This window comes from Lissotriton vulgaris, chromosome 3_1 (genome assembly GCF_964263255.1).
Source record: "Lissotriton vulgaris chromosome 3_1, aLisVul1.2, whole genome shotgun sequence".
NCBI classification, from domain to species: domain Eukaryota; kingdom Metazoa; phylum Chordata; class Amphibia; order Caudata; family Salamandridae; genus Lissotriton; species Lissotriton vulgaris.
The window spans coordinates 2,090,906,158-2,090,932,752 of record NC_141689.1 but is presented as its reverse complement, the minus strand read 5'-3'; the positions used below and the strand labels follow the sequence as shown (position 1 = coordinate 2,090,932,752).

Sequence of the window (26,595 nt, the reverse complement as noted above, 5' to 3'; positions counted from 1 at the left end):
TAATGTTAAGTTTCACAATAATCACATACTTTAGGAATAACAAATCTAGTCTAAATATTTAAGTTGGATATGCTTTACTTTGATTTTCCCCAACTTATGAGCTGGGTAGTTTCATGGTTCCAGGCAGGGCCGGTAAAAGTTCCCCAAAAAAAATGTGATCACTTAAAAGGTTTTGACGTCCTCCGTTCTTGAGCACCCCTCTGTGCTCCAGAGACGTTTTGAGGCATGGGCAAAGTGAATTCTGGCACAACATTCTTAAACAGATTGTTTTAAAAACCGTTTCCTTCAATATATTTTTTATATGGATAAAGTGTGAGAGTCTGTTGCAGGCATTTTGCAAGGAGATGTGTTTCTTTTAAGCAAACTCCATAAAGTTTTTTAGATCAAAACATGACCTCGCATATGAGAAATGAGAGGATGTCGAAGAGATTATTTGCGATGGTAATAGCAGTGAGCTGCTGCTGTGTTACAATATTGTCACTATCCCTGAATATTAGATATAAACACAGTTAGAATTTGGACGAGTGGGCCTGTGCACTTGCAATGACCTGGCCAAAGCGGGTATGAAAGCTGAAACTGGATCGTTAATTCAAAGCTGTTCCGAACAGGCCCCCCCTAAAATAAGTCAGGCCCAGCAAAATGAAAGGATGGGAAACTGTGTATGTAACAATCTAGAGCGAGGCTCTTCATACTAGAACCTGCTTTGGGAGATCCTTCTTGTTTAGATAAATACATAAAGCATGAGTAGGTTGGAAGGGATAAAGTAAAGAAGATGAAATTGGTACAGGTTTTGGTAGTAGTAATGTCGGACACTGGTACTCATTGTACACCTGCTGTGTCATGTGCAGTTCTCATCCAGCGGATACTCATCAATAGTCATAATCTATGAATAATCCCCACCCATGTGCGGGATCCCGGACCATATAGAAAATACTTATAAATATATATGTATGCATATGTGAAAACATATATTTGTAGCCTAGAACATTTCCAAACTGGCAAACCTGCCGCAAAATTCCATAAATTAGCATACACACAGTTGTACTCTCCCAACCCCTAAGGAAGAAAGAGAGCAGTAAACATTTGTATAGAACAATGCTTCATTGTCATAGGAAAACCTGTAATTGCAGGCATTTGCCAGTAGGCTGCAGTAGAGTATAAAGAGGTAAAGAAAGACTGGCACCTTGCCTTTAAGGCATTAGAGTAGGGGTACCGTGCCTTTTAAGATCTGAAGGCGACCCCCGGCTCCCAAGATGCACCACAGGTGGCAGTTGGGTCAGTTTTTTTTTCCGGCTCCTTCTGTTAGGATCCTAGAGCTTGAGCTCTTCAGTTTTTGACTGAAATTGTTTAGTTTGAGTGATTTTTTTTTTTCAGAAAATTCGACATCTTCTGGTTTATTAAGGCTTCTGCTTTGTTTTCTGTGTAATTCCACTTTTTCTGTCGGAATGCTGGCTTTGTTCCGGAAGTGTCCTTCTTGGGACAAGAAAATGGCACTGGCTGACCCACACTCAGTGTATTGTGTGCCTTCCATCTGCACACGATCCTGACCAGTGCCACCATTGTCAGAATTTCTGCAGGATAACCCTTCATGATAGAGAACGTATCAGACTCCATGCCATGTTGAAGAAAGACAAAGGCCATCAGGTGGGTAGCCATGGAGGCCCCAGGACGTCGTACTCAAGCAAGCATGGCCAAAAACGGCAACGTTCTGCCTCTCCTGCCCCCAAAAAGAGGAAGGGAGGACCAGGATCACCGTCTACGTCGCCGTCAAAGAGGCCCAGACGTTCTTCTGGATCACCATCGCGACGTCGAGAGTCTCCGCCGCATCCAAGTAAGTCAGCGTCGAGACGCCACACTTCGGGCTCGAAGTCTGTGGCTGCTGGCATGTCCAAGTCTCTGTCGACGTTGAGGCTTCCGTCGACGTCGAGACACTCTCCGCCGCCCTCGAGGGGGTCAGCGCAGAGAGTTATGACGGCTTCCAGATTGCCGCCGGCTGGCGTGTCGCCGTCGAGGGGGTCGTCGAAATACCCAGAAAAAAGTAGCAGTGGGTCAAATGAAACAGTTAGTTCCCAATATATGTCTGAAAAAAGAACGCCCCAACATGGAGAAACTCGTGAAGTGACACTATCCCAAAGTGAGTATCTTTCCAGTGTTGAAAAAAATACCCATCAGTTGTCGATCCTAAACGCCCTATTCATCATTTGGGTTCCTTCACACCGGGAAGGTAGGTGTTTTCTTTAAAAAAAAATCACCATCAGTTTGTGTCTAAACAACAGAACCCAAAATGTGTTAGTGCATCTTAGGGTGTGAGGGGGCAACTGTAGAGCAGTGCTGGTGAAAAGTGATATTTACACTAAAATTGGGTCGTAGAAAGGATAACAAACTTTATTAAACACCTTAAGACTCCCAAATCAATAAAATGCATGCAATAATAGTGGCTTGAACATATAACCACTAATCATTCAATACGGTCAACATGTTTCTGCAGACTTGAAAATGGACCCTGATAGGTATCCTGCTGCATTCTTCAGGACCATAATCGCGACTGCCCGTTAAAAAGGTGAAAAGAAGAATATCACCTGGGTATTTTAGTAGCTCTTCATTCTCCTTGCTTTCCGAATCACAAGAAGGCGAGACGTCCAAACAGACATATAAAGGAAGACAAACAACCACAAAATAGCAAATGAATTGGGTAGCACATCCATTAATCATATGCATCAATGACCGTTTAAAAGCAAATCCCATGTCATGGTTGACACGCACACTATCAATAATGTACAGTGGCTGCTCTCACTTACCCAAATGAAAGGAGAGAAATGCTCCACCCCACCTGGCTACAGCTCAGGTAAATGGAGCCCCGCACTAGTGAGCAAAGAAAAGAAATTATAAAAGGTTACTGGACATGTCAGCAAACTGACTTCATTACCCCACCTTAGTCCAAGTACTCACGTCAGTAATAGTTGGTCTGTGTAAAATCACTTTAGCTCTTACGCTAACGACCTATATTCACTGTTGACTGACCATCGTTTAGTATTTTCTTTGGAGAATATTGTGTAAATATTATTCAAGTCTCTTATCTACACACAGACGCTTAGCATCACTCCTTCGTTATCACCCATTTAAAGATCAAATTGTTGTCAAGTTTAAAGCGCCTTAATAAAGCGTCTAGCCTGTCTCATATATGTTCGAAAACATGCATCTGCCGATATTTCGTATCGCTAGTGACTGCGAGTCTGCCGATATCTAGTATCGCCCTCCCTCGCAACCTTGCACCAAAGTTATCCTAAGCGGCACATTTTTCTCTCTTGTGAGACAGAGTACTCTTAGTCGTCAAAATACCACCATTTGACGTCGAGGAGGTCGACATCGAGGCGACGTCAGGAAAGGTCACCGTCGAAGGAGGTCGTCTTCGACACGACGTCGAAGAAGGTAGTCGTCGACACGACAGCATGGAGGTTTACCGCCAACCAGACGTCAAGGAAGATCCACGTAGAGAACTCGACGCCGAAGATCGCAGTCGAGGTCACCACGGCGTGGACGTTCGACGTCGAGAGCATCAAGGCCTCACTCAACGCCGATGATCACACAAACCATATCGACGTCAAAGCTCTCGCTGTCGAGAGAGGAGGTTGAGGTTATTGTGGAGTCGTCTGGGTCCAGATCATCATGAGACATCTTCATCTCCTGGGTTGAACATAGTGGATATCTCTCCAGAAGCTTCCCCCAAATCTGCGGCCAGATCACGAAGTGTGGCATCTCACCGTCCTCAGGGGGCTAAGTCAGACAGTCGCAGTAGTCCGGGCTCGGATTACTCCCACACATTTTCACCGTCTGGTCCACGCACAAGCACTTAGGTCAGACCATCCAAGTCTCCTCCTCAGAGGCCAAGACCTTCACCCAGGCCAAGATCTCCTGCCAGATCACGATCTCCAGCACGGTCAAGAACACCGGCCAGGCAAAGATCTTTCCCCAAGCCTAGATCTCCTTCTAGACATCGGTCTAGGTCTAGGGGCCGACACAGCCGTCATCACGACAGGCCCCATAAGAGAGGACGTACAAGATCTCCGACGTGGTCCTCTTCTACGAGATCTACTGTCCGGGACTATTCTCCGACCATCTCTTCTACTCCTCCTTCACGAGTCTCAACTATAGATATCGCAAAGAAGCTTAACATCTCTCTGCACACCCGTGTGGTACCTACTTCAGTAATCTTTGATACTCTTCATCACCGGACACCTCCCAGACCTCTGCTGCCTCTGGTGCCTGGCTTCATTGAACCGGCTATGGCTACCTTCCTCACGCCTGCGACAGTGGATTCTGTACCATCTAGAATCGCCAAGAAGTATAAGGCTCCTGCAGCGGACCCCTTCTTCCTCAGGGCGGAACCACCAGCTGACTCAGTCATCGTGGCAGCTGCCATGGAATCCCATTCTGCTTCCACCTCATCCTCGGTACCCCCGAAAAAGGACAGCAAACTCATGGATTCATTTGGGAGAAAAGCATGTAACACCTCAGCTTCATATATGAAGGTGGCCAGTGCCTCTGCTCTGCTCGGCAGGTACGACAGGTCGCTCGGGGACACCCTCACTGGCTTCATGGAGAAGCTTCCTTTGCCGAGATCCTGCAGGAGGGAGGACTCGTTGCCAACCAGGTCAACAGCGCCGCAGCGGATGCTTCTGACTTAGCGGCCCATGGCTACTTCCATGGAATTTGCTCACGGCGTTCGGTGTGGCTCCGCCTAATAGTCCTCAAGCCGGATTCTCAGAAGAAGTTCTTGAACCTCACCTTTAATGGCACATCTCTATTTGGGTCTCACGCCGACGACGTGATGACCACAATGAAATCGGAAATGGACACTGTTAAAGCTGTGGGTTTGGAGAAGAGTTAAGAATTTAAAAAGGGCTTTCGTCAGGGGGACAAACTATCTTACCAGCAGAGGGTTCAAACCCCTCAATGGTCATCCCAAGCACAGCAAAAGTCCCAGTTTCAGCAAAGACGACCTGGCAGAGGCCGAGGGAACAACAACATGCAGCAGTCTGCCTCCAAGCAGCCTCCCAAGCCCTGAGCTGTTGCTTCCTCCTCAACTGTACGCCACTCCGGTGGGAGGGAGTGTATCTCATCATCTGGAAGAGTGGAGATCCATAACAAAGGACAGATGGGTGCTGAGTATTGTGCAGCATGGCTACCTGCTGAGGTTCAAGTCACCTCCTCCGCAAGTTTTTCCTCTACTAAAGTACCTTCCCCGATTCCACAGTCAACTGCTGCATGACGAGGTTTCTGTCCTTCTCAAGAAGGCCATAGAGGAGGTGCCTCCTATACAGAGAAATCAAGGAGTGTACTACCACTACTCTCTCGTCCAAAAAAGAGGAGTAGCCAAAGAATACAGGCCCATTCTCGATCTACGCCTACTCAACCGGTAAATCCGAAAAGAAAGTTTGCATGCACGCCCTGCACCAGATCTTCCCGCATCTTTATCAGGGAGACTGGATGTGTGCCATCGACCTGCAGGATGCGTACTTTCACATACCGGTCTCAGTCAAGCATCAAGAGTTTCTCAGTTTTCAAATTGGGCGTCATCACTACCAGTATCGAGTGCTTCTGTTTGGCCTCAAATCCGCCCCACGGACATTCTCCAAGTGCATGGCGGTTGTGGCTGCTTTTCTCCGCAGGCGGAAGATCTTCGTCTATTCTTATTTAGATGATTGGATTCTGAGAATCTCCACTCCTGCGCTGCTTCAGAACCATCTATCGCTCTGTCTCAACCTGATCTGTTCCAGCAAAGGCGGAACGTTGTTCCTCCATGGTTAGGTCTTGCAAGTCTAGCTTCTGTTGTAGTGTTATGTAAGCCACGACATGGCGCGATATGCCTCCCTCCCTCTCCTGCTCTCGGTCTCTGAACACTCTCGCCACTTCCTGCGTAAAGAGCTGCAACTGAGCTGCTAAATAGTAGATTTCGAAATCCGGGACTGCAAGTCCCCACTCATCTTTCGGTCGAAGGAGCGTGTTCTGGGCGACCCTGCATCTCCTTGCGCCCCAAAGATATGAGGATATCTGTGATTTTAACGCTTTAAAAAGGGAACAGGGTATCCACAGAGGCAGTGTACGAAAATAGTACAAAAGTCTCGGCAATGCTACCATTTTCAAGAGGGAGATCCGGCCCATCAGTGATAGTGGCAGGGTCGCCCAGAAGGCCATACTGCCCTTCAGTGCCCATATACAACGACCCACATTACCTTCCAACATGTCCGCCGGTGTGTGGTATATGTACACCCCGAGGTATTTCAAACAGGTAGGTTCCCATTTGATCAACGGGTGTCCATCGGGTCTAACCTCCCCCTGCCACACGGGAAACATACACGTCTTGGACCAATTGACTTTTAGGCCTGAGAGCTCTCCAAAGCGTTGAAGTAGTCTTTCCGCCCCAGGCAAGGCCGCCTCTGCATTCTCAAGAAATAGTAATAGGTCGTCCGCATATAGGGATATAAGGTGTCGCCCATCCCTGCCGCCCAGCCCTCTATAATGTCTCCCTGTCCTGATCTCACTAGCTAGAGGTTCTATAGCGAGGGCAAACAAGAGGGGGGACATCGAGCATCCCGGTCTCGTCCCGCGTGTTACCGGGTATTGGCGCGATATCAGCCTCCCCACTCGTACCCTCTCCAATGGCGAGGTATATAAGACTCTCGTCCATCGTATATACTCTTCTCCAAGCCCAAAGCGCTTCAAAACATTATATAAGTAGTCCCATTCCAAGCTATCAAAAGCTTTCTCTATGTCGACGGACAGGATCATGGCATTTGTGCTTCGGAGTTGTCATCGCTCATAAGACGTATAAGTCTTCGAATATTCGAAGTGGTGTTGCGCGTAGGGATAAAACCCGACTGATTTTTGTAGACCAGCGAGGTCATATATGGCAGTAATCGGGCTGCCAATATACTACTAAGAATTTTGTAATCAATCGTCAACATGGACAACGGCCTATACGAAGCCGTGTTACTACTTTCCCTCCCTGGTTTCAGCAACGGGATCACCAGCGCCTCTCTCATTGATTGGGGCAAGCGGCCCGCTTCCTTGGCCTCCTTGTATACCTCCAATAGCCTCGGCGCCAACAGGTCCACATATTTACCATAAAATTCTATCGGCAGACCATCCAGCCCTGGTGTTTTGTTGCGGGCCATACGCTTTATAGTTCCTCAAATCACCCCCAGCTCTATATCTTTCCCTAGGTCTTCCGCTTGATCGGGGTCTCCTTGTGGCAAATCCAGCTCGTCCAAAAAGGCGTCCAGAGCCGGATCTCCGTTCGCCACCATGCTTTTATAAAGCTTCTCGTAGTATTGTGTAAAGTCCTGTAGTATTTCGGCCTGAGTATGCACCATAGTACCCCCGTCTTCCTTTGATTCCTTAGATTTGCGTACGCTTTTCCACCAGCACCTCTAATACCGCTGGTGGCACGCAAGCTGAAGCAACACTCGATGACACTCATCCTGGTTGCTCCAACGTGGGCACGCCAACCATAGAACTCTCTGTGGTACCGCATCAAAGGCTGCACCTCACGCCCAGGCTTTTGACGCAGAGCCATGGCGACATTCAGCATCCAGATCCGCAACAGCTCAACCTGGCGATCTGGCTCCTGAAGTCGTAGAATTTGGCTACCTCAACTTGCCGCCAGAATGTATGAATATTATCAAGGAGGCAAGACGACCCACAACCAGAGCATGCTATGCGGCTAAATGGAAAAGGTTTGTCATATATTGTAACAATAATGACATTAACCCACTGCATGCATCAATTCAAAACATTATCTGTTATTTGTTGCATTTATACAGATGTAATCTAGCGTACAGTTCCATCCGTATACATTTATCCGCAATAGCAGCTTATCTTCAGAACAGGCAGCACCTCTCACTATTCAGAGTGCCTGCCATTAAAGCTTTTCTGGAGGGCCTTCAAAGAGTGATCCCTCCCAGACACCCGCCTTCACCAGTCTGGAACCTGAATGTGGTCCTCACCAGACTGATGGGACGACCTTTTGAACCTCTACACTCTTGTGAGATTCAATTTCTGACCTGGAAAGTTGCTTTCCTAGTAGCCATTACCTCACTGAGGAGTTGGTGAACTCCAAGCACTAACCATTCAAGAGCCATTCATACAGGTCCACGCAAATAGAGTTGTACTACGCACCAACCCTACATTCATGCCTACGGTGATTTTGCAGTTCCACATGAACCAAACCATTGAACTGCCTGTTTTCTATCCTAATCCGGAAAATGTCGCAGAGAGATCTCTACACACGTTAGATGTCAAGAGGGCTCTCATGTACTATATAGACAGAACACAGGATTTCAGGAAAACAAAACAACTGTTTGTTGCCTTTTCTCCACAGCACAAAGGCAACCCCATTTCAAAAGCAGGCATAGCCAGATGGATTGTTAAGTGTTTACAGATTTGCTATGCAAAAGCTAAACGCACACTAACCATTCCTCCAAGAGCACACTCCACACGTAAGTTAGGAGCATCCATGGCTTTCCTTGGGAATATTCCTCTAAAAAGAGATATGTAGAGCAGCCACATGGTCCAGTATACATAAATTTACAAAACACTACTGCGTAGATGTACATTCAAGACAGCAGGCATCTGTAGGACAGGCTGTTCTCAAAACTCTTTTTTCAGACTGCTGCAGCTAGCACGGGTAGCCGCCGATAACAGGAGGGACTGCTATATAATCTATGCACAGATATGAATTCAGCAGCCCACATGCCTCGAACCGAATATGCTACTTACCAGTATGCATCTGTTCTTGGCATGTAGGGCTGCTGACATTCATATCGCCCACCCTCCTCCCCGGCGCCTGTAGCAGCTGTAGCATTCAGAATTTCTATGTAGCATGGACATCATTCACTGTATTACACCCCATCTCTGCCACAATGGCGAAAAACAATCTGAGGATGGAGGGGATACCGATGCGCACTGTAGTCCAGGGGAGGAGCCACCTATCTCGTGATACTTCGAAGACTCTTCCAGGACAACAATGTGCAATCATCCGGACCCAATACTAGGCGGCGATCTATGCACAGATTTGAATGTCAGCAGCCATACATGCCAAGAACAGATGCATACTGTTAAGTAGCATATTCGTTCGTTTCCGTTGTTGCTTACTCCTCACCGGCCCTTCTTCTTCTTCCCAACCAAACCATAACAATAAACAAGTATTTGGAATGCAATAGGTCTCACATTTACACAAGTTTGATCAATTGGCAATGTAAATGACAATTCTTTTTCTTTTATGATCTGGTTTTTAAAACTTAAATAAAAGGCTTTGTCTTTTCCAATGCAAATAGCTTAAACTAGCGTAAATGCAAGACCTTTTGCATTGCAAATGCTTGTCAAGAGTTAATTTCCAACCTTTCCCTTTGTTGGAAAAGGTAAGAGAGGAGTTGGTGGAAACTCTTAAACATTCAAGTATGCAGGTTTGCACAGACTCAAAAGGGCATTCCAACCCTGGAACTACAGCTTCCTGCTACTTCTAAACCTGCTATAATATGAGGCCTGGCATAATCAGATACGTATTTCTCAGAAGTCTCATGTAATGAGATCACTGCCATAGTCCACTCACTGCATAGCAACAAAGAGACTTTTAATTTTTTTTTAACAGGACAAGTAGATTTATGAAGCATCCTGTCCCATGGACAAGTAAATGTTGTATTAAATGCCACACCATGAGTATAGCTAGTCATAGCTCAATGAACATAAGTAAATTGCTTTTTTCTTCCCTATACTTCATTGCCCTAGTTGAAATATGCAAAGCAAATCTTGAATTGAGAGACTGCACACTTCAAGAGCTCAGATGCCACCAAATAAAGGTTTTTATTTTTCACTTTGAAGTCTCCAACCTAATGTCTGTGGCTTTTGTGCTTTTAATGTGAATGAACAATCTATTAATACAAAAGAGTTCAGTGGAGAAATGTTTTCTAGAGAAAACTGTACATTTGATTCAATTCCAAAAATATTTAAATAAATTGCAACTTCATTTTGATTGACATCCAATTGTTCTTTATTAAAAATATTTTATCTTTTCACTATTTTTCAGTTTTATTTGGTTACGCAACTACAGTTATTCCTAGAGTATACACATACTATGTGTCCACAGCGCTGTTTGCTATTTTTGGGCTAAGGATGCTTCGAGAAGGTTTGAAGATGAGCCCTGATGAAGGTCAAGAAGAGCTGGAGGAAGTGCAAGCGGAAATTAAAAAAAAAGATGAAGAAGTAAGTCAATGTGTTTTTAGTTTTATGGAAAATGCTGGATAATACAATTCTAGTGTGCAGCCTTACTCTTGATCAACTACTTGAAATAATTGCATCTTTTATTTCCGATATCTGCCTTCCTTTATAAAATAGTTCTTCTGTAACGCATCTCCAGTTGTTGCTATTCTCGAAGCTTTTGGTAGTCCTGGAACTTTTAGGGGGTGAATCTTAGTGATGTCTGTGCTGCCACGTAGTTTCTTCAATGTGTTAAAAGCCATGAAAGTAGCCCTCCTTCTCTTCAACACAGACCAGCAAGCCCATTATTTTGACTGTTGCAGATACACTGAGACTAGTATGGCAGCCCTGTGCTGCAACTGAGCTCTTCATGTCAAAATATATATTTGCGGAATAAATGAGATGGGAGTAGATGTAGTTCAGCAGTAGGTCACTCAAACTTGGAATCTGGCTTCTGAGAAGAATTCAGTCAAAGTAGTTGTTACTCCAGGCTTGAGAAATGAGCCAAAAACGGGTTTATGGTTGTGTTGTATGGGTATCATGATGGATAGCCTTGTAGATGAGACCTAGTTAAAGGATAGCATGAGTACATTTCTGGTTGGCCCCTTCTAGTTAGGCCATTCTGATAAGGAGTCTCCACAGCTTCCTCTTATTGACGAGAAACTATATAAATATGATATTATACGTATTTGATTAAGTATTTATCGGTGATTGCTGATGAATATTCTAATGGGAATAGTAAAAACAGATGGTTGTTCGGTAGGACAGTGCAACACCCTCTCACAGATTCTAGTATCAACAGTTTAAAGCATGCTGAAGACAAAGTCATGGTCACAAAGGCAGGAACGGTACAAAAGGGAGTGGTGATGGACGGAGCATCTGAATCAATTAAACACTCACACCCAGTCAAAAGATCTGGGTTTAATCCATCACCGTTCTTAAGCCCACTCTGCCACCCCAGTTCAGACATGCCTATATGCAAATCAGTCTGACCCTGTGCCTCATGGGAACAGTCCAGCCCGAACTGCCAAGCCATGTCTTCCCTGGACCGGAAACAAGCTTCCGAGGACCGTTTTTTGGCATTCCAGCCGTCTTCAGCCCGGCTTGCTTGAATCCAGTGACAAAGTGAGCAAGGGACTCACGTCTGAGTATACCCTGCCACACTTATGGTGGCCAAAAGCGGTACACTATGCCAGAGGGAGATTTCAAGATCTTAAACGCAAAACAAAGAGATGTAAACTCCACCCTTCTCTCCACTGGTAGCCAATGTAGCCGCTGAATAGTACTAGAGGTGGAGCAATGACTGGGCATGGCAAGAAGCGTTCTTACAGCGACATTCTGGACCCTCTAAAGTCTTGAGATCTCGGTCTTATTGACCCCAAGGTGGAGCACATTGGCATAATCCAATCTGGAAAGGACAGATGCTTGCACAATTGTCTGCCGAATAGAGGGATAAAAAAAAAAACAGCATGGGTCTAACGCAATGTAAAATGCCAAGACAGGTCGCCGCCACCCTCTTAGTTTGGATTTGAAAAATCAACGCGGAGTCAACCTAAACACCCAGGTTTTTCACCACCTTTTTTGGAATAGGAGGGGGTCCCAAAGAAGAGGGGCATCAGTGCCCGCTCCATAGCTCATGATCCTTTCCCACCAGCAGGACCTCGTCTTGCTGGCATTAAGCTGTAGACAGTTGGCCGTAAGCCACTCTGATACAGCCGCTAAGCCACTTTGAAACTTGGCCGCCTTGCCCTGACAGCCATTGGACAGGGCTACTACAAGCTGGGTGTCATCAGCATACGACACAATCGTCATCCCTCTCCTTTTGGCTAGCAAGGCCAGCGGCAGGACGTACAAGTTAAAAAGTGTAGGGCTTCGGGCAGAGCCCTGGGGAACCCCCTGTTTGATGGGTTGCATCCTAGAAGAAAAAGGGGGAGCCAAAACATGGAAAAACCTGTCTGAAAGAAAAGAAGAGAGCCAGGTCGGAGCAGCGCCCCCAATGCCAGCCTCCCTCAGCCTTTGAATCAGGATTTGATGCGAAACCGTGTCAAAAGCGGCACTAAGATCCAATAGGATCAGTGCCGAGGACCGCCCCTCATCCAGAGCAGCTCTCAGATGTTCAGATACGGCTAACAGGGCTGATTCAGTACTGAGATTGTGAAGGAAGCCCCAATGAGAGCCAACTGATAGCTGATATAGAGCATTTTATTTCAGGAAATGTGGGTACTGTGATTAAGATAACAACGCCACTGGTTATTTTTGGTTGTGAAAATAGCACGACTCAACAAGTTTTTTTTTTATTTGCATGTCTGCATTTCGTGCATGTATTACATCGCATTGGCTTGATGAGGAACCACCTAATTTTATAATGTGGCAAACGAAGCTCCTGTATATGTTTCATTTAGAAACTGCTCTGTATAAGTTGAAGGGTAAAGGAAAAAAACGTTCGGAAGTAACCTATGGTCCCTTATAACAAATTGGATAGGATAGTAAAGGGACACGACGTAAAATCCATGATCTTGGAAATGTAACTTGTATATTATTTTTGTCCTTGTTTTTTTCCTTTTTTGTTCTTGACCTGCCTTAAAAAACTGAATGATAATAAAGAAAAACAAAGGAAGCCGCACTTAGAGGAATCCAAGATGTGATTTTCCTCCAAATAGTTAGAGAGAATCGTATTAACATGTGCCTCTGTGATTTTAGACATCCAAGGTAACAAAGAGATGGGACGAACATTCTCCAACTTGCTTGGATCACGCGTGGTCTTCTTTAGGAGTGGCCTAACAATAGCCTGCTTCCAAACCCTGAGGACAATGGCCCTGGCCAGAGACCGGTTAATGACCTTGCCTAGCGGTGTCAAAATAACAGGCAATATTCTCCTCAGATGTTCCGGCTTCATGGGATCGGTGGGAGAGCCAGATTTAATCTTCCTGCACAGTATAGCAAGTCCTTCTTTAGTAATAGGGGGAAAAGTGAATAATGCCTGAGCAGAGGGATGTAGAGCTAGGACCTTTGAAGGAAAGGTTTTATAGATGTTCTCCACTTTGTTTATAAAAAAAAAATGGCTAGGTCCTCGCAGTGCTCACTAGACTTAACTATACGTGTCTTGGGTGCCCCAACATTTTTCAGAGTGGTAATGATAGAAAAGACCTTCTTAGCAGGATTCTGACTATTTCTAATCTGCTCTGAAGAGCCATGCGATATTTCTTTATAGTTGAATGATTATTGCCTTTCAATATATCAAAATCACGCCTCCTATCCCGATCCAGTCGTTTGCATGCTTTACGCATGGACGAGAGGGTACCATTGTACCAAGGATTAGAATTGGTACTTTGCCCCTTCGACCACTTAGCTAGAACCAACTCATCCAATGGGAGTTTAAGCCAGTTGGTAAAGGAGTCAATGGCCAGATCAGGCTCGTCTGGCCAGCAAGGCTGACTGGATGAGAGGCACGTACAAATCTGGTTGAAATTCAGCTGATGCCAAGGACGACGAATAGTACAATACTGCTGGGGCCTACAGAGTGACACCCCTAAGAGCTCCATGGTGATCAAGTAATGATCTGTCCAATCTAAAGGAGTAGGGGTTGAGCCAGAAAGACCCGGAAGATTAGAGAAAACAGTGTCCAACAAATGGCCTGCGGAATGAATAGGACCAGGGACCAGTTGATGCAGTTGGCAGGCTGTGAGGTCAGTCATAAAGTTAGTCACATCAGGATCGTGTGGATTATCCAGGTGGAGATTTAAATCACCAATGACCAGATTATTGGCATATCTCACAGCCAGAGTACCTACTAAATCTACCAACGCAGTCCTTCCCTCCTTGGAAGGACCCGGAGGACGATAAACTATCAGCCCAGACAAAGTAAAATTAGGGTTGAAAGTAATCCCAAAGCGACCACATATAGAGCCCACAACATCTTCCTTGACCAATGAACAGGGGAGATGACCTTTATATACAACTGCCACACCCCTCCCCTCGACTTTTGATTAATGGTGCAAATACTATAGCCAGAAGGAAGCGCCAGACATGGTTCAGCCAGCGTGTCACCTGACAACCAGGTTTCTGTCAAGAAAAAAACGTCCGGAGACTCATCTTGAAGTAGATCAAACACATCTAAGTAGTGTTTGACCAGCGATCTACAATTAAGGCTAAATATTTTAATACTTTGTCCTGCGCCCTGCACTTGTGTGGGCAAGTAACTTATGATGACTTACGAGTTGTAGGCACAAGTCCTACAGCAAAAAGAACCCATAGGGGTAATAGAAGAACAAGGACAAGCCGTATCCATTGAAGATCTAATCATCATGAGGTTATCACGAGAGTAAGAATAGGCAATTTTCCCAAAGCCGGCAGAGTGGCTGGCAGGTGGCGTCGTCCTGGTGCGGACGAGCGCAGACTGGCCAGCCTTTGGCACGCCATCGGCGCGCCCGCTGCATGCGTCCGGCCCAGCATGGTCTTAAATAGGGCAGTAATCCGCCACTAGACCGCGCACCACCATAATCTGTGATGAACAACATGAAGTCACTTAGAAGGTTTCTCCTATGAATTGTAAAGAACAGCCCATCCTCATGCCTAATAAACAGTTATTTTTCAAAGTTTTTGAAACCGTAACCTAGTCACTACAAAATATCTCAAGAGAATCTGAGATTGAAAATCTTAGTGATGGACATGTTTTCCATTTGCAATGACAAAGTGATATTTGAACAATTGTTTCCCCCATAATGATTAATTTACTCAATTCCAATTAAAGTGGTAATCCCATTGCGGTAGGAGGGTTGGGTGTTTTTCCTGGTCTGATGTTCTGCAGACTATAGGGGAGGGGGTTATACAGTACCCAGAGACATTCTCTAAAGCATTTTATTTGTGCTTTCTTTGCCGGCCTTTGCCTCTCTGGTATGATAAACTCAATAAAATCTGTTGTTAAAAATGTGTTGTTTTTTTTAAAGTGGTAATCCATTTGGGCTTTTTGCTTCAATTTTAAAAATTTGATTCTGAAAATAAGATTTGCCACAAAGAGAATTCACTTTGTGGAACCTCCGTAGTATGAGTACATTTGTCTAAGCTTCATGCTGCTTACCTATTAGACTTTTTTTTAGGGCTCGCCTGCTGATGCGCTTCTTTTACTAAAGGGTTGTTACACCGGAGTTCTCTAGATAATTAATTCCAGATATCTCAAGAATATCCTGTAGGAATAATTTTTATTTTTAAATGGGTAACTTCGTTCCTATAAACATTAGATTGTATAAGGACTGATGTGGTCTTTTTTGTTTAAATCTCGACTAATTCATGTTGGAAAGTAATATATCATTGTATTAGTGTCAATTTCAAAGAAAGCTATTTTTACACTTAGTCTGTGTTAAAAAAAATTAGTCAGATACGCGAAAAGAATTATAATACTTACTGTAGTAGGCTGGCTTAGTATATGGTGCACACTCTTAAGTAGTGATGCACCTTGCACTACTCCAGGCAACCCATATGGTGATTTTAGTGGTGTTTGATAATCCTAGAAAACTCCCAAAGTGGTGGCTGTGGAGAGCAGCCTTTAGGCTTATCTTGAAGCGTGTAAGGCCGCTTGTTTTACCACATTTAATTGACAGAAGTCTAATTATTATGCAAGACCATCACTAACACATTGGTATATCTCCTATCCATACATATAAACAATAATTCATCAAAATAATCAGGTAAGTAGCACAAATATACACTGGTCTCCAGTATGGAATGCGAACTGCAAAGGAGAATGAGACTTGGACCAGAAGACTCTGAGTAGTTGGGGACACATGAAACCACCCAAAGTAGGTACCCAAAAATTTGGATGTCAGTGTCTAGGTGTTTGCTGTCTGGCAGGAGCACCAACAAGCCTTGGTAGCCGCAACTGGAGCTGAAAGTGAATAGATTCATACGTTGAGACCAGCAAGATCTAAGTGACTCACCAAGTGCAGGAGAGTCAGAGCAGGCACTGAGCAAGCAGGGGAGCCCACTGAAGCAAAGGAAAACACTCTTGAGGTCGAAGGTGCAGGAGTCACAAGAGGACCTCACAAAGCAAGGGATGTACTGGGGGCGCTGATTTTTGAGGGATGAGGTGCTAGAGGCTGGAGCTTCTAATAGCCCGAAGATCTCTGGAGTGCCGAGCCAACAAGCCTTTGCAACGGCAAGTTAATGCAGGTTTGTTCCCATTGACTCAGACGAGGGATACTGTCCTCAACATTGCAGAGAAGACAGGTCGGGCCTCTAAGGAGCTGCAGAACCACCACCTGTGTTGCTGAGCCTCCGGTAGTCCGTCGGACGACAGGAACAGCAGACCCGTCCGCTTCATCGCTTTGCCTGCAGATGCAGGGCAGTGGCTCCTTCACTGCAAAGGAGATTACTTCAGATGTCCTTGATACCCACAGGTCTTCAGGAGAACCTGGATGAAGCATAGACACAGAAGAGGCAGATGATTTGAAGAACAGCGATACGAGGTGTAGCAGGAGTCTTCCAGTTCCAGTCGAAGTCCAAGTGTCCTGACGGTCAAAGAGTGTCTTGGTTTCAGAGTTGGGTCTTGTTCCACATCATATCAGAGAGCTCTCCTACAGGGGAGCTCTTAAGTACTCTGGGAAAAGGGTTGGAACGGCATGGGGGTCCCTCCCAGAGGAGCGGCCGGAGAGAGGGGAGGATACTTCTCCTGTCCTTTGTCCAGTTTTGCGCCAGAGCAGGAACAAAGGGTTCCTGAACTGGCTCAAACCAGAGTATGAAAGGAGGGCACCAAATGTGTCCTTCATTTCAATCTGGTAGCTCCTCAAAGCATCCCCAGCCCAATACAATAAGTCCTGTCTGGGAGGTGGTCGCACCTCCCTGTGATAGGAAAGCTATTTTTCTACCTTCCCCTTCTTGAGCTCCGCTCAGCAGCAGGAGGGCAGAATTGTGTCTGTGGTTGGCAGCAGCACTAGCTTGCTAACCAACCATGAAAGGCTGTTACCAGGAATACAGGGGAGTCCCCTAAAGAGCCCCCTATGGCATGGGATCATACTTCCCGCACTGAAATTGGTGTTCGGGTAGGATTCCAACATGTTTGATACCAAACATGACCAGGTCGTTGCAGCCATTATATAGTTAGACATCCCGTAATGACTGAGGTTCCCTATACTTCTTAACATGGCTGACTGCACTTACAAAACCTGGAGAATTGGCTCCAGGGTTTGTACTGTTGTCCTGCTCATGCAGGGGCACCCTCACCCTTGTAACCAAGCACCCTGTCTTCAGGACTAAAAGGTCTACCATAGGGGTGACTTATAGGTTTTAAATGCAATGACCCCAGATAGAAGTAAACTTATATCTGTTGTGAGGGGTGCAAGCACCATCTCACACAGGGTGCAATGTCAGGCCTGTAATCTGAGTTTAAGTTGACTCCCATGGGTGGCATAATACATGCTGCAGCCCATGGGAGGCCACCTGGTGTACCTATACCCTGGGTTTCTCCGTACCATATACTAGGGACTTATAACACCATTAGCCCAATTGTGGTTGTACCAAAGTACTTGCCTAAGCCAATTTAGGAGAGAGAGCACAGTTGGTGTGGGTCCTAATTAGCAGGACCCAACAAACTACAGTCAAAATGCACTGACTCCAGGCAAAAAGTGGGGGTAACCATGAAAGCAAATCCTACTTTCCTACACATACTGAGACCAATAAAGCGCCATGACCACGATTAGTAACGTTGTACAGGACGCAGTTACAACTATTCTGTTACTGCTTTGCTTTTTGTACCTGGCTCCATGATGCAAGATGCGCACATGTAGGGATTGTTTGCTGCATGCTGGCCTCGCAAATAGTGGAGTTTTTTCAGTTGTAGTTTGCTTTTGTAGTTATGTGTACCACCATTTTAAAATTCGGTATACCTGGGGATGTTCTTGTATTCCATAATATGACTTACTTTTCAGGTCGAGCCTGGGCAGCGTGCAAGCGCTGCTCTGCTGGCATGTACTATTCAGTTAGGGATGTGAAGCTCCGCCCACTCACCGCCCATATTTTTCATTGGCTTGTGTCTTTGTCCTTGGTGAATGCTAGCGTCTGACTTGTTAATAGACTTGGTAGTCCCTCCTTACTATCACCTTGTCTTCATTTATAACATCCCATGGCGACACCCCCTGTTACTTGTGTTATTGCTTGGCAGGTTTTAATTTCAGCCTCTGAGCACTATATTGCTAAATGGTTATCACCTGCCTGCAAACCGGCAGGACGCTCTCTCTTGTAAGGCTTCATTTTTTTCTATAGCATGGCATGCCACAGTGGCAGCTGCGCCTTTGTTTATTTGCGGTGCCGACGACGGCTGCATGGTTTTTTTCTATTTTTTAACTTTTGTTTTTAAAAGCGCCCAATGCGACGCTTTCACGTTAATGGCGGCCAAGCCCCTTTCTTTGGAAGAGCTGTGCGTCTGAGGAGAAGGGCATGGCCGCCATCTAAGTGAAAGCGCTGCCCAGGGCGCTTTTGCAAACCACCATTTGCGATCAATAGATCTCGCCTTTTCAAGAGTTTAGTAAATGCAATTCTTATTGCATTGCAAATTCTTGTGTGTTCCTGTTTCCAAGTTTCAACACCCAGGGAGCGACGTCAGTAATGCTTAGGGATCCCGGTGCTATTATCCCGAGAAGAGTCCAGCGTTTCAAAGTTTCTGGTCTCCGGATTTCTCAGTGCAAATCATGGAGAGGCATGCAGGGGGTCCAGGTGTGGCATCTGTGTCCTGCGGGTAACGTGCAACCCTTCTGTAGAAAATCAAACCCACCCCTCTCGAATCACAACTTTAAAGGTCCAAGTTCAAATAGTCTAGATAAAACAAAACGAACAAAAAAAACAGACTCTTATTGATAGCTGTGCCCGAGGCGAAAACTATATTATTTAATTGGTTGGTACGTTAATTTCTTCCAGCCTGTTATTGGTCCTACACCCCAACAGGCTTTAGGTTTGGCTGTTTTGATTTTTTTCGCTAGCCAGATTAGTGGCAGTGACTGTCGCTAGTCTGCTTCTGAAACATGTGCATTGCTAGCCAGAGCACAGTGATTTGCGCAGTTTCAATTTTAGAGCTAATGGAATCAATGCTACGTTCATTTTCCGTAACATCTGTTTGATTCAGCGGTCCTCTTCTCAAGAGGTGCTATAAAAACCAATGCATTTCAATGGAGACCCCGAGAGAGTGCTTTTACTTGTACTGCGTGCCTTCTCTCTTTATCTTTTTAACTTTTAATTTGCACGAAAGCTTAAGCGGAGCCAAAACATCGTTGTTTTATTAATATCAGGCACACATACATTTGAAGTCTATTACCCATCCACTATAGACCACTTTAATACACAGTCTTCGCTCTCTGAACTTTTATCAAGCTGGCTATTACCGTAATTGTATTTACTGCGAATTAGGGGTGCGAGGAGCCATGGATGGCAGAAATGTCATTTGAATAATGCAGTACAAAAGAGTAGATCTAATCCTGCAAATGTTTACTTGAGAGTGCCGTTGGACTTCTTTTCCAGGTCTATAGAATTATTTAATTGGCCTCGTATAAATGTTTTAGAAGATCCTGGAGTAAGCTGCTCTTCTCTCTCTTTTTTTTTATAACCCCTTATCTGCTTTCTAATCCCTTCCCTCCCATTGTTATGTTATGCTTCCTACCGCTCCCGTTGTCTGTGCCATCTTTACTCCGTCCCCTCCTGTTGTCCGTTCCATCTTTACTCCGCCCCCTCCTGTTGTCCGTGCCGTCTTTACTCCTGCCCCTCCTTCCCGTTGTTAATGCCATCTTAAATTCCTGCCCCTCCCTCCCTTTGTCCATGCCATCTTTACTCCCGCCCCAGTCCTGTTTACTGCTGAAAGTACAAGAAAAGGGTCCAGACACCTTGTGATGACCTTATTCCCTTAAAAGTTACCCCTTTTACCTTTGGATCTGGTGCATTGGTAGACTCGATAACCACTAAGTTCAAGGATAATTTTATTTTGCTTGAAGTTTCGTTTTAAGGCTCACTGGTTAGAGACGGCAGACCCGAGAGCAGAGGACAGCCTGGGACCAGGGTTCGATTCCCGGCGCGGCAGGTTTCTGGACCAGGGTCAGCGGACTCGATAATTCTCTCGCCTCGGTGCCCACTCTGATCAGCGATCACACTCGGCAACTCTGGGCATTAGCTTTCCTCATCTTCACTAACGGCCCCACCAGACCGCCGGGGAGGCCTGGTCTCACCCTGGAGATACCCAATAGGGACCATCTCTCAGGGAAGCCAGGAAGGGTTTCGCAGCGGTCAAAGCGCCTTGGGACCCTACGGGTAAGTAGTGCGCTATATAAATGCCTATACATACATATACAGACTTACCATTATGATTTTAGCAAATAACCATACTCTGGATGTCACTCACACATGGGGATGCTTACAGGGTCGGATTGGGATCACAATTCGGCCCGGGCACTGACGAAAAAAGTGGCCCACATTCAAGAGGCGTGGCCCATATTTAAGGGGCGTGGCCCATATTTAAGGGGCGTGGCCCACATTAAAGGGGCGTGCCCTTTCATGAAACACCATTTGCACAGACAAGGAATGAAAGTGGGAGGATACTGTTCTTGCACACGACACAGGGCCAAGGTGACAATGGCCTACATGCTGAGCAACTAAAAAGAATAGCAAGGCCCCTTTTTGTCAAAATTATTCCAGCCCTCCAGCACAGGAGCACCTGAAAAGCAGCAAAGCCCCTGCTATTACTAACCTACTCAGCCCTCCCCAGATCTTCAGCTCAGGAGCACATGAACAGAGGTAAGGCCCCTGCAATTAGTAAATTAATCAACCCTCCAGGCCTTGGGAAAATGTCCTGGCAGGGGAGCACAAAACACAGCTTTCTGGGTCATCCAAGGCAGCCAGGTAGCCAGGGGGGAGGCTGAGGTGAAGCTGGTGCATGGGAAGTGCCTTCCCAGTGTGTTCTGGCAGTTTGAGTATTTACCATTTACTGTAGTATTACCCTTGTACCTGTGTATGGTACCCTTTTGTAACTTGCACAAGTCACTTTTTTCTTGTAACACACTGTTTGCTACCTCTCACTTTTGTTTGCTTTAGATACTTGCACAAGTGCCTCCATTGCCTACGTAACGTTTGTTCTTGTGCTGGAGTGTCTGCCATTAATTGCAGTATTATACCTCTACTTGTATTTTGTACGCTTTTGTAACCTGCACACATCTTTTTCCTCCTGTAATGTATCGTTTGCTCCTCTTGTATTTTGGTTGCTCACTATTGTCACTTTTATTAATTTTATTAATTAGTAAGTAAGTTTATTGCTTGATTAATTAAAATCTTAGCAGTACACACATCAATAAGAAATGTATAAAAGGATACATATATGTGACGTTATTTCATATTGTCTTAAAAAAAAAACAGCGTGATGGATGTGCATTAAAATCGACCAATTTTCTGGTTAAAATTACATACAGTTTGTTTGTGATGAAGGTATAAAATTTAAAAAAGAAGTAAGGGTAAGTCCCCGTCTGGGGGTGACGCCAGTATCCATAGTTCTAGTAGTCTATTGTTTGGTCGTGGACGACTGCCTTAGGATCGGAACGTAGTGGGAGTCAAAGAGAGTTGCCGGAATAAAAGAGCTTGGGTGCGCGCAACTGTGCTCAGACTGCGGCGAGGAGCTTTGTTTGGGCAGTTTTCATGTAGCGGACGAAGCTGCAGGTTAATTTAACGTTGGCCCCGCTGAAGCACGCCTTCACTGCCTGTCTGCACGTCCGGATATGCATTTCATTTATATGCGGTTTTAGCAGTTCTCTCCTCTCCCGGTCTAGGAACTTACATATGCATAGGAGATGCAGCATATCTTCTTTGGTTTTGCCACATAGTCTGCATTGTGTAGATGTGAATATACGTTTCCAGGGGGGCAAATGTGGTTTGACAGGAAGGATGCCCATCCTCGGGGCCAAGAAGCCTTCTTTTAAAGGCCCGGAAAAGCTGGTCTTGAAGTACGGTTGTGGTGAGCATTTTGGATAGCTTTGTATCACGAACCAGCTATGGGCCCTCTTATTTAGACATTCTTTATCATTTGCGGTGGAGACAAGCTTTGTTGACTTATTCACCAGGTCTTTTACGGTCTTGAATGGGAGTCCTGACTCCCATATATTCTCCAGAGCTAACAAGCTGATCCCTGATTGGAGGTAGTCTTTGGCCGTTGAGGCATGTTTCCTTGAGATTTCCTTCCATAGGAATGAGTTCAGCGAGCCCGCCTCTGCACTCTTTATTTTATACCAGCTCTTTACATACGCGGCCTTCCTGCTTATTCTCTGGTTTACTATTCCAAATTCGAGGCGTAGTTGGGCTGGGGAGGTGTATTTAGGAAGCTTGAAGATTATTCTTAAAGCTTTAGCAACCGTTTTATTGAGGGTTTCTTCGTCCGACCCTCGCAAGGCCTCGCTGCCGTATGTGAGCGTGGGCAGCAGCTTTGCGCGAAGTACTTCAAGCAGCGGGAGCAGGTTTGGTCCTGCTATTTTGCTTTTAAGATTTTTCAAGGTGATTGCTAAGATGGTTCCTCGTCTCTGAATCACCTCTTTTTGTTGGTCATATGTCCCATTCTTATCAAAGATAATTCCTAGATATTTGTAGTCGTGGACGACTTCAAGTTCTCTCTCACCCAGCTGCCATTTCAGTCGCTTTTTTGGATTGCGCTGTTTTAGTACCATTATTTTTGACTTTTCTAGGTTGATATCTAGCCCGTTTTTTGAGGCGTGGTTGTTCGTAGTATGGAGCAGGTGTTGTAAGCCGACTGGGGTTTGGCTGAGTAAAGTCAGGTCGTCGGCATACAGTAAATTTGAGCGAGGGAGGCCTCCCAGGTTTGGTGCATGATGATTACAGTTATCTAGGTCAGTTGAAAGATCAGCCACGAAGAGGTTAAATAGAGTAGGAGCCAAAACGCACCCCTGCTTTAAGCCTCTGGAGGTTGGGATCCGCCTGGATACGATTGTACCACTCCCCAGTTTTATTTGGACCCATGTATCGGAATGTAGTAGGATGAGTTGATTCAGAAGGGGGGGAGGGATCCCTCATCGTACTAGCTTTGACCATAGCTTTCCTCGATCTATCCTGTCAAAGGCAGCTTTGTAATCGATGAAACCGACAAATAATGGTTTTCTTGCTGCTTTTGTCGAATCGGCTAAAAGGGAAAAAGCCAGGATGTTTGTGGTGGTCCCCAGGTTTTCCTGGAAGCCTGTTTGGTTAATTGGAATTAAGGCCTTTTCCCTTGCCCATTCCCGGAGGTCGGCTAGAATAAGTCCCGCGTAGTACTTGGCCTCGATGTCAATGAGGGCGATGAGCCTTTAGTTTTTTGGTTCACTTTTACATCCTTTTTTATAGATAGGCGAGAGGATTGAGCCTTTCCAGGATTCTGGGATTGTTCCTGTTGTAGTAATGTTGCCAAAGAGCTTTTGTAATGAGCCAGACCAATACTTTTGATCTTGTTTGTATAACAATGGGGGCAAGCCGTTTGGCCCGGGGGCACCATCTCGGTGGCTGTGCTGTATTCTGTCCTCGATCCTTTTTAGGGAGGAACTAGGTGGTAGATTATTCCTATAAGGGATGGGCCGAGATAGATCAGCATAGAGCTCAGCTGGTTTTTGCAAGTTGCTTTGGGGGCCTACGTTAAAGTAGTGTTGCAGATAGGTTGTCCAAACGTCTTCCGTTATGTAGGAGTTGATCCTGGGTGGCGATGGATTTTCGATGCTCTTGACCGTTTGCCAGAATCTGGCACTGTTATTCATTTTGGCATCATGGAGTAGTTTAGCCCAGAGTGATTCTTTGTATTCCTTTTTTGCGCGCCAGATGATTTTCTTTTTCCTTGATCTAAGTTTTCTTAGTGCATCTATGGTGCCAACAGTAGCGCTGTTTTGGCGAATAGAGCGAATTGCTCTGTTTATGTCGCCCCTTAGGTGTCTTAATTCGGCATGCTCACTTGATGACAAGTGGGTGCACTGGTTAGTTCCTGCCCAGATGCTTTGTTCTGGCTGAGGCACTTTTTGTACTGATTGGGTGACGGCAGGTGGGGCGGGTTGGCCCATAGCTTTGGTAAAAATTTCCCGGGCGTGGACGGTGCTTCCTTCGGTGAGTTTGATTTCTTACCACGTTGTTTTTGCAGCAGCTGCTAGCTTTTCTGGGTCGCGTATTTTACAGCGGATTCTCCTATGTTGGTATCTCGTGGTCTGACAGGGTTCTGAAATTGCGTATGTTGTGGCAGTGCCCTGGATACCTAGAGTGAGTTCTTGGGGCTGATGGTCACTGTAATCGGACACCCCAATCCTGAAATCTTTTACTAAGCCCAGAAGTGGGAGGGCGACGAAGCTATAGTCGATTGCGGTGTTGACCACGTTTCTGTGGAAAGTTGGGGCTTGAGGTCTGTCCCCTGGCATGCGGCCGTTTAGTGCTACCATTGAGAGACTTTCCAGTTCTCTGTGCAGATCTTTCGAGATTTTAGTTGGTTTGCCCCACTTGTAGTTGTCCTGGGAGATGATCCCCCATGATCGGTGTTTATCGTCGTCTAGGTTGCAGTCTCCTGTTACCTCCCCTAGGAACATGTTGAAGTCTCCTGTTAGGATATAGTTCGAGCTTTCGTCCTCCGTTATTAACCGGGTAAGTTCAAGTATCAACTGCTTTCACCAGTCCTCTTGCCCTGGGGGTGGATGTAAGTGTTTACCAGAGTTATGTGTTGTTGGTTACTTTGGCCCCGCATTTCGAATTGGATTGCCATTGTTTCAAGGGATGTAATGTTTTTGGTCGTGTATTCTTTCCCTGCGGTTATGGCTGCAATCGAGGCGTAGACGGTTAGTCCTCCTTTGCGGTGGCCATAGATCGATTGTCGAGCTGCAGGGAGGTGGTAGGTCTTGTAGCCTTGGAGATGTGAGGGGTCCTCCAGCCAAGTTTCCTGTAGGAGAACTAAATCAAAATTTTGAAAGTATAACAGTAGTGAAGGGTCGTTGATTTTCGTCCCGAGTCCATTGATGTTCCAAGAGCAGAGTTTTAGGTTTCTTTCCTTGTTTCCCTGTTCAGGGTTCGGTCATGGATTATCAGTTCTGAAATTTATTGTTTTGAATATCCAAGACCAGTCGGTTGAGGGATGGGTTTCCTCTAGCCTCCTACCCCTCCTAGCTGTGAGGCTTGGACCATCTGGGCCTATGACCGAGGTGCTGCGGGCCCCCTTGAGAAATGTATTGCACTGATTTCGTTCGGTCGAACTATTTAATGGTCTCTTATTGGAGTCAAGTTTGTATTGGAGTAGCGGGGTCGGGTATCCGACTGGTCGATGCTGATACACTCGAATCCCCCATGCTTCTAGTTGTGCGTCTTCGCTGAGAATTCTTTCTACTAGCTCCGAGCTTGCCCATTCGGTCTTGGTAACCTCTTGGTCCGAGAGATGCTTGAAGGTTTCAAATTCTACGGACAGCAGGTCGTGGGTTTTAATCCCGGCCAAGCTTCTGATTGCTTTTAGAATTTGGAGGATGTTACCACGATTTTGGATGTCCCTTCTGCCTTTGGACTTGTATTCTGGGACGAACAGAATTATTTGTGAGGTTGCTTGTTGAGCTTGGTTTGCTAGCTTGCTGATGCCTAAGGACTTGTAGCCTCGGTCTTCAGTCTGGACATTCGTTTGGATTTTTTCTGTTTCGTTTTTGATTCCGTGAGTTCGCTCCCTGTTATGGGGGTGACCATCTATGTCAATGATGGTGGTTTGGTTTGCTTCAGTTATTTCTACTGGATTTAGTTGCGCAGTTGTGTGTTGATGTTGAGAGGTATCACATACTGGTGGGGTTCTATTCCTTTTTGTATCGTCACTTCCGATTGTGCTAGACGTTTTGCTGCAAGTCGCTTTATCCTGAGGATTTATTAGGTTTTGATTGAGGTCCTTGGGGACATTGACTCCAACTCGTGCTTGGCTTCCTGATGTCTGGGTGGTGATTGGGCCTTGATCTGGCTGTTGATTTTGTGGCGTGTTAAATTCTTCTATCTCCTGCGGAAGGGCATTCTGGGTGTTTGGTACAATCTGAAAGTATGATTTAATAGGTGAGTTCTTGTACCTCCCTTTCCTCCTTTGCTTCCTTCGCTGCTTGGAGGATTGTCCTTTGTTCTGCTCAGCTTTGCCTTCCAAGGTTGTAGCTTTATGCGTAGTTGGGTGGCTGATGGTTGCTGCAGCTGATTCCGGATACTTTCCCTCGACATTCCTTGAGAGTTTTAAAGGGAACGAGTTGGTTACTGTGTGGGAAGTTTTCGTTCCGGTTTCCGGATATTGGCCACCCTCTTAAGGGGTTTGGGCCATCGGGTGTGATGCCTCTTCCTTTGGTCTTTCCCCTTGACCTTTGCTGA

General features: G+C 45.7%; 1 protein-coding gene across 1 annotated transcript in view; it reads left to right on the top strand.

The window, feature by feature from the left end:
* TMEM165 (transmembrane protein 165) overlaps positions 1 to 26,595 on the top strand; it is a 155,217-nt gene that overhangs the window by 64,639 nt on the left and 63,983 nt on the right. Inside the window, exon 3 of the mRNA XM_086962636.1 lies at positions 10,085 to 10,260. Coding sequence (XP_086818762.1) covers positions 10,085 to 10,260 — 176 coding nt within the window. The remainder of the gene's footprint in view (positions 1 to 10,084; positions 10,261 to 26,595) is intronic.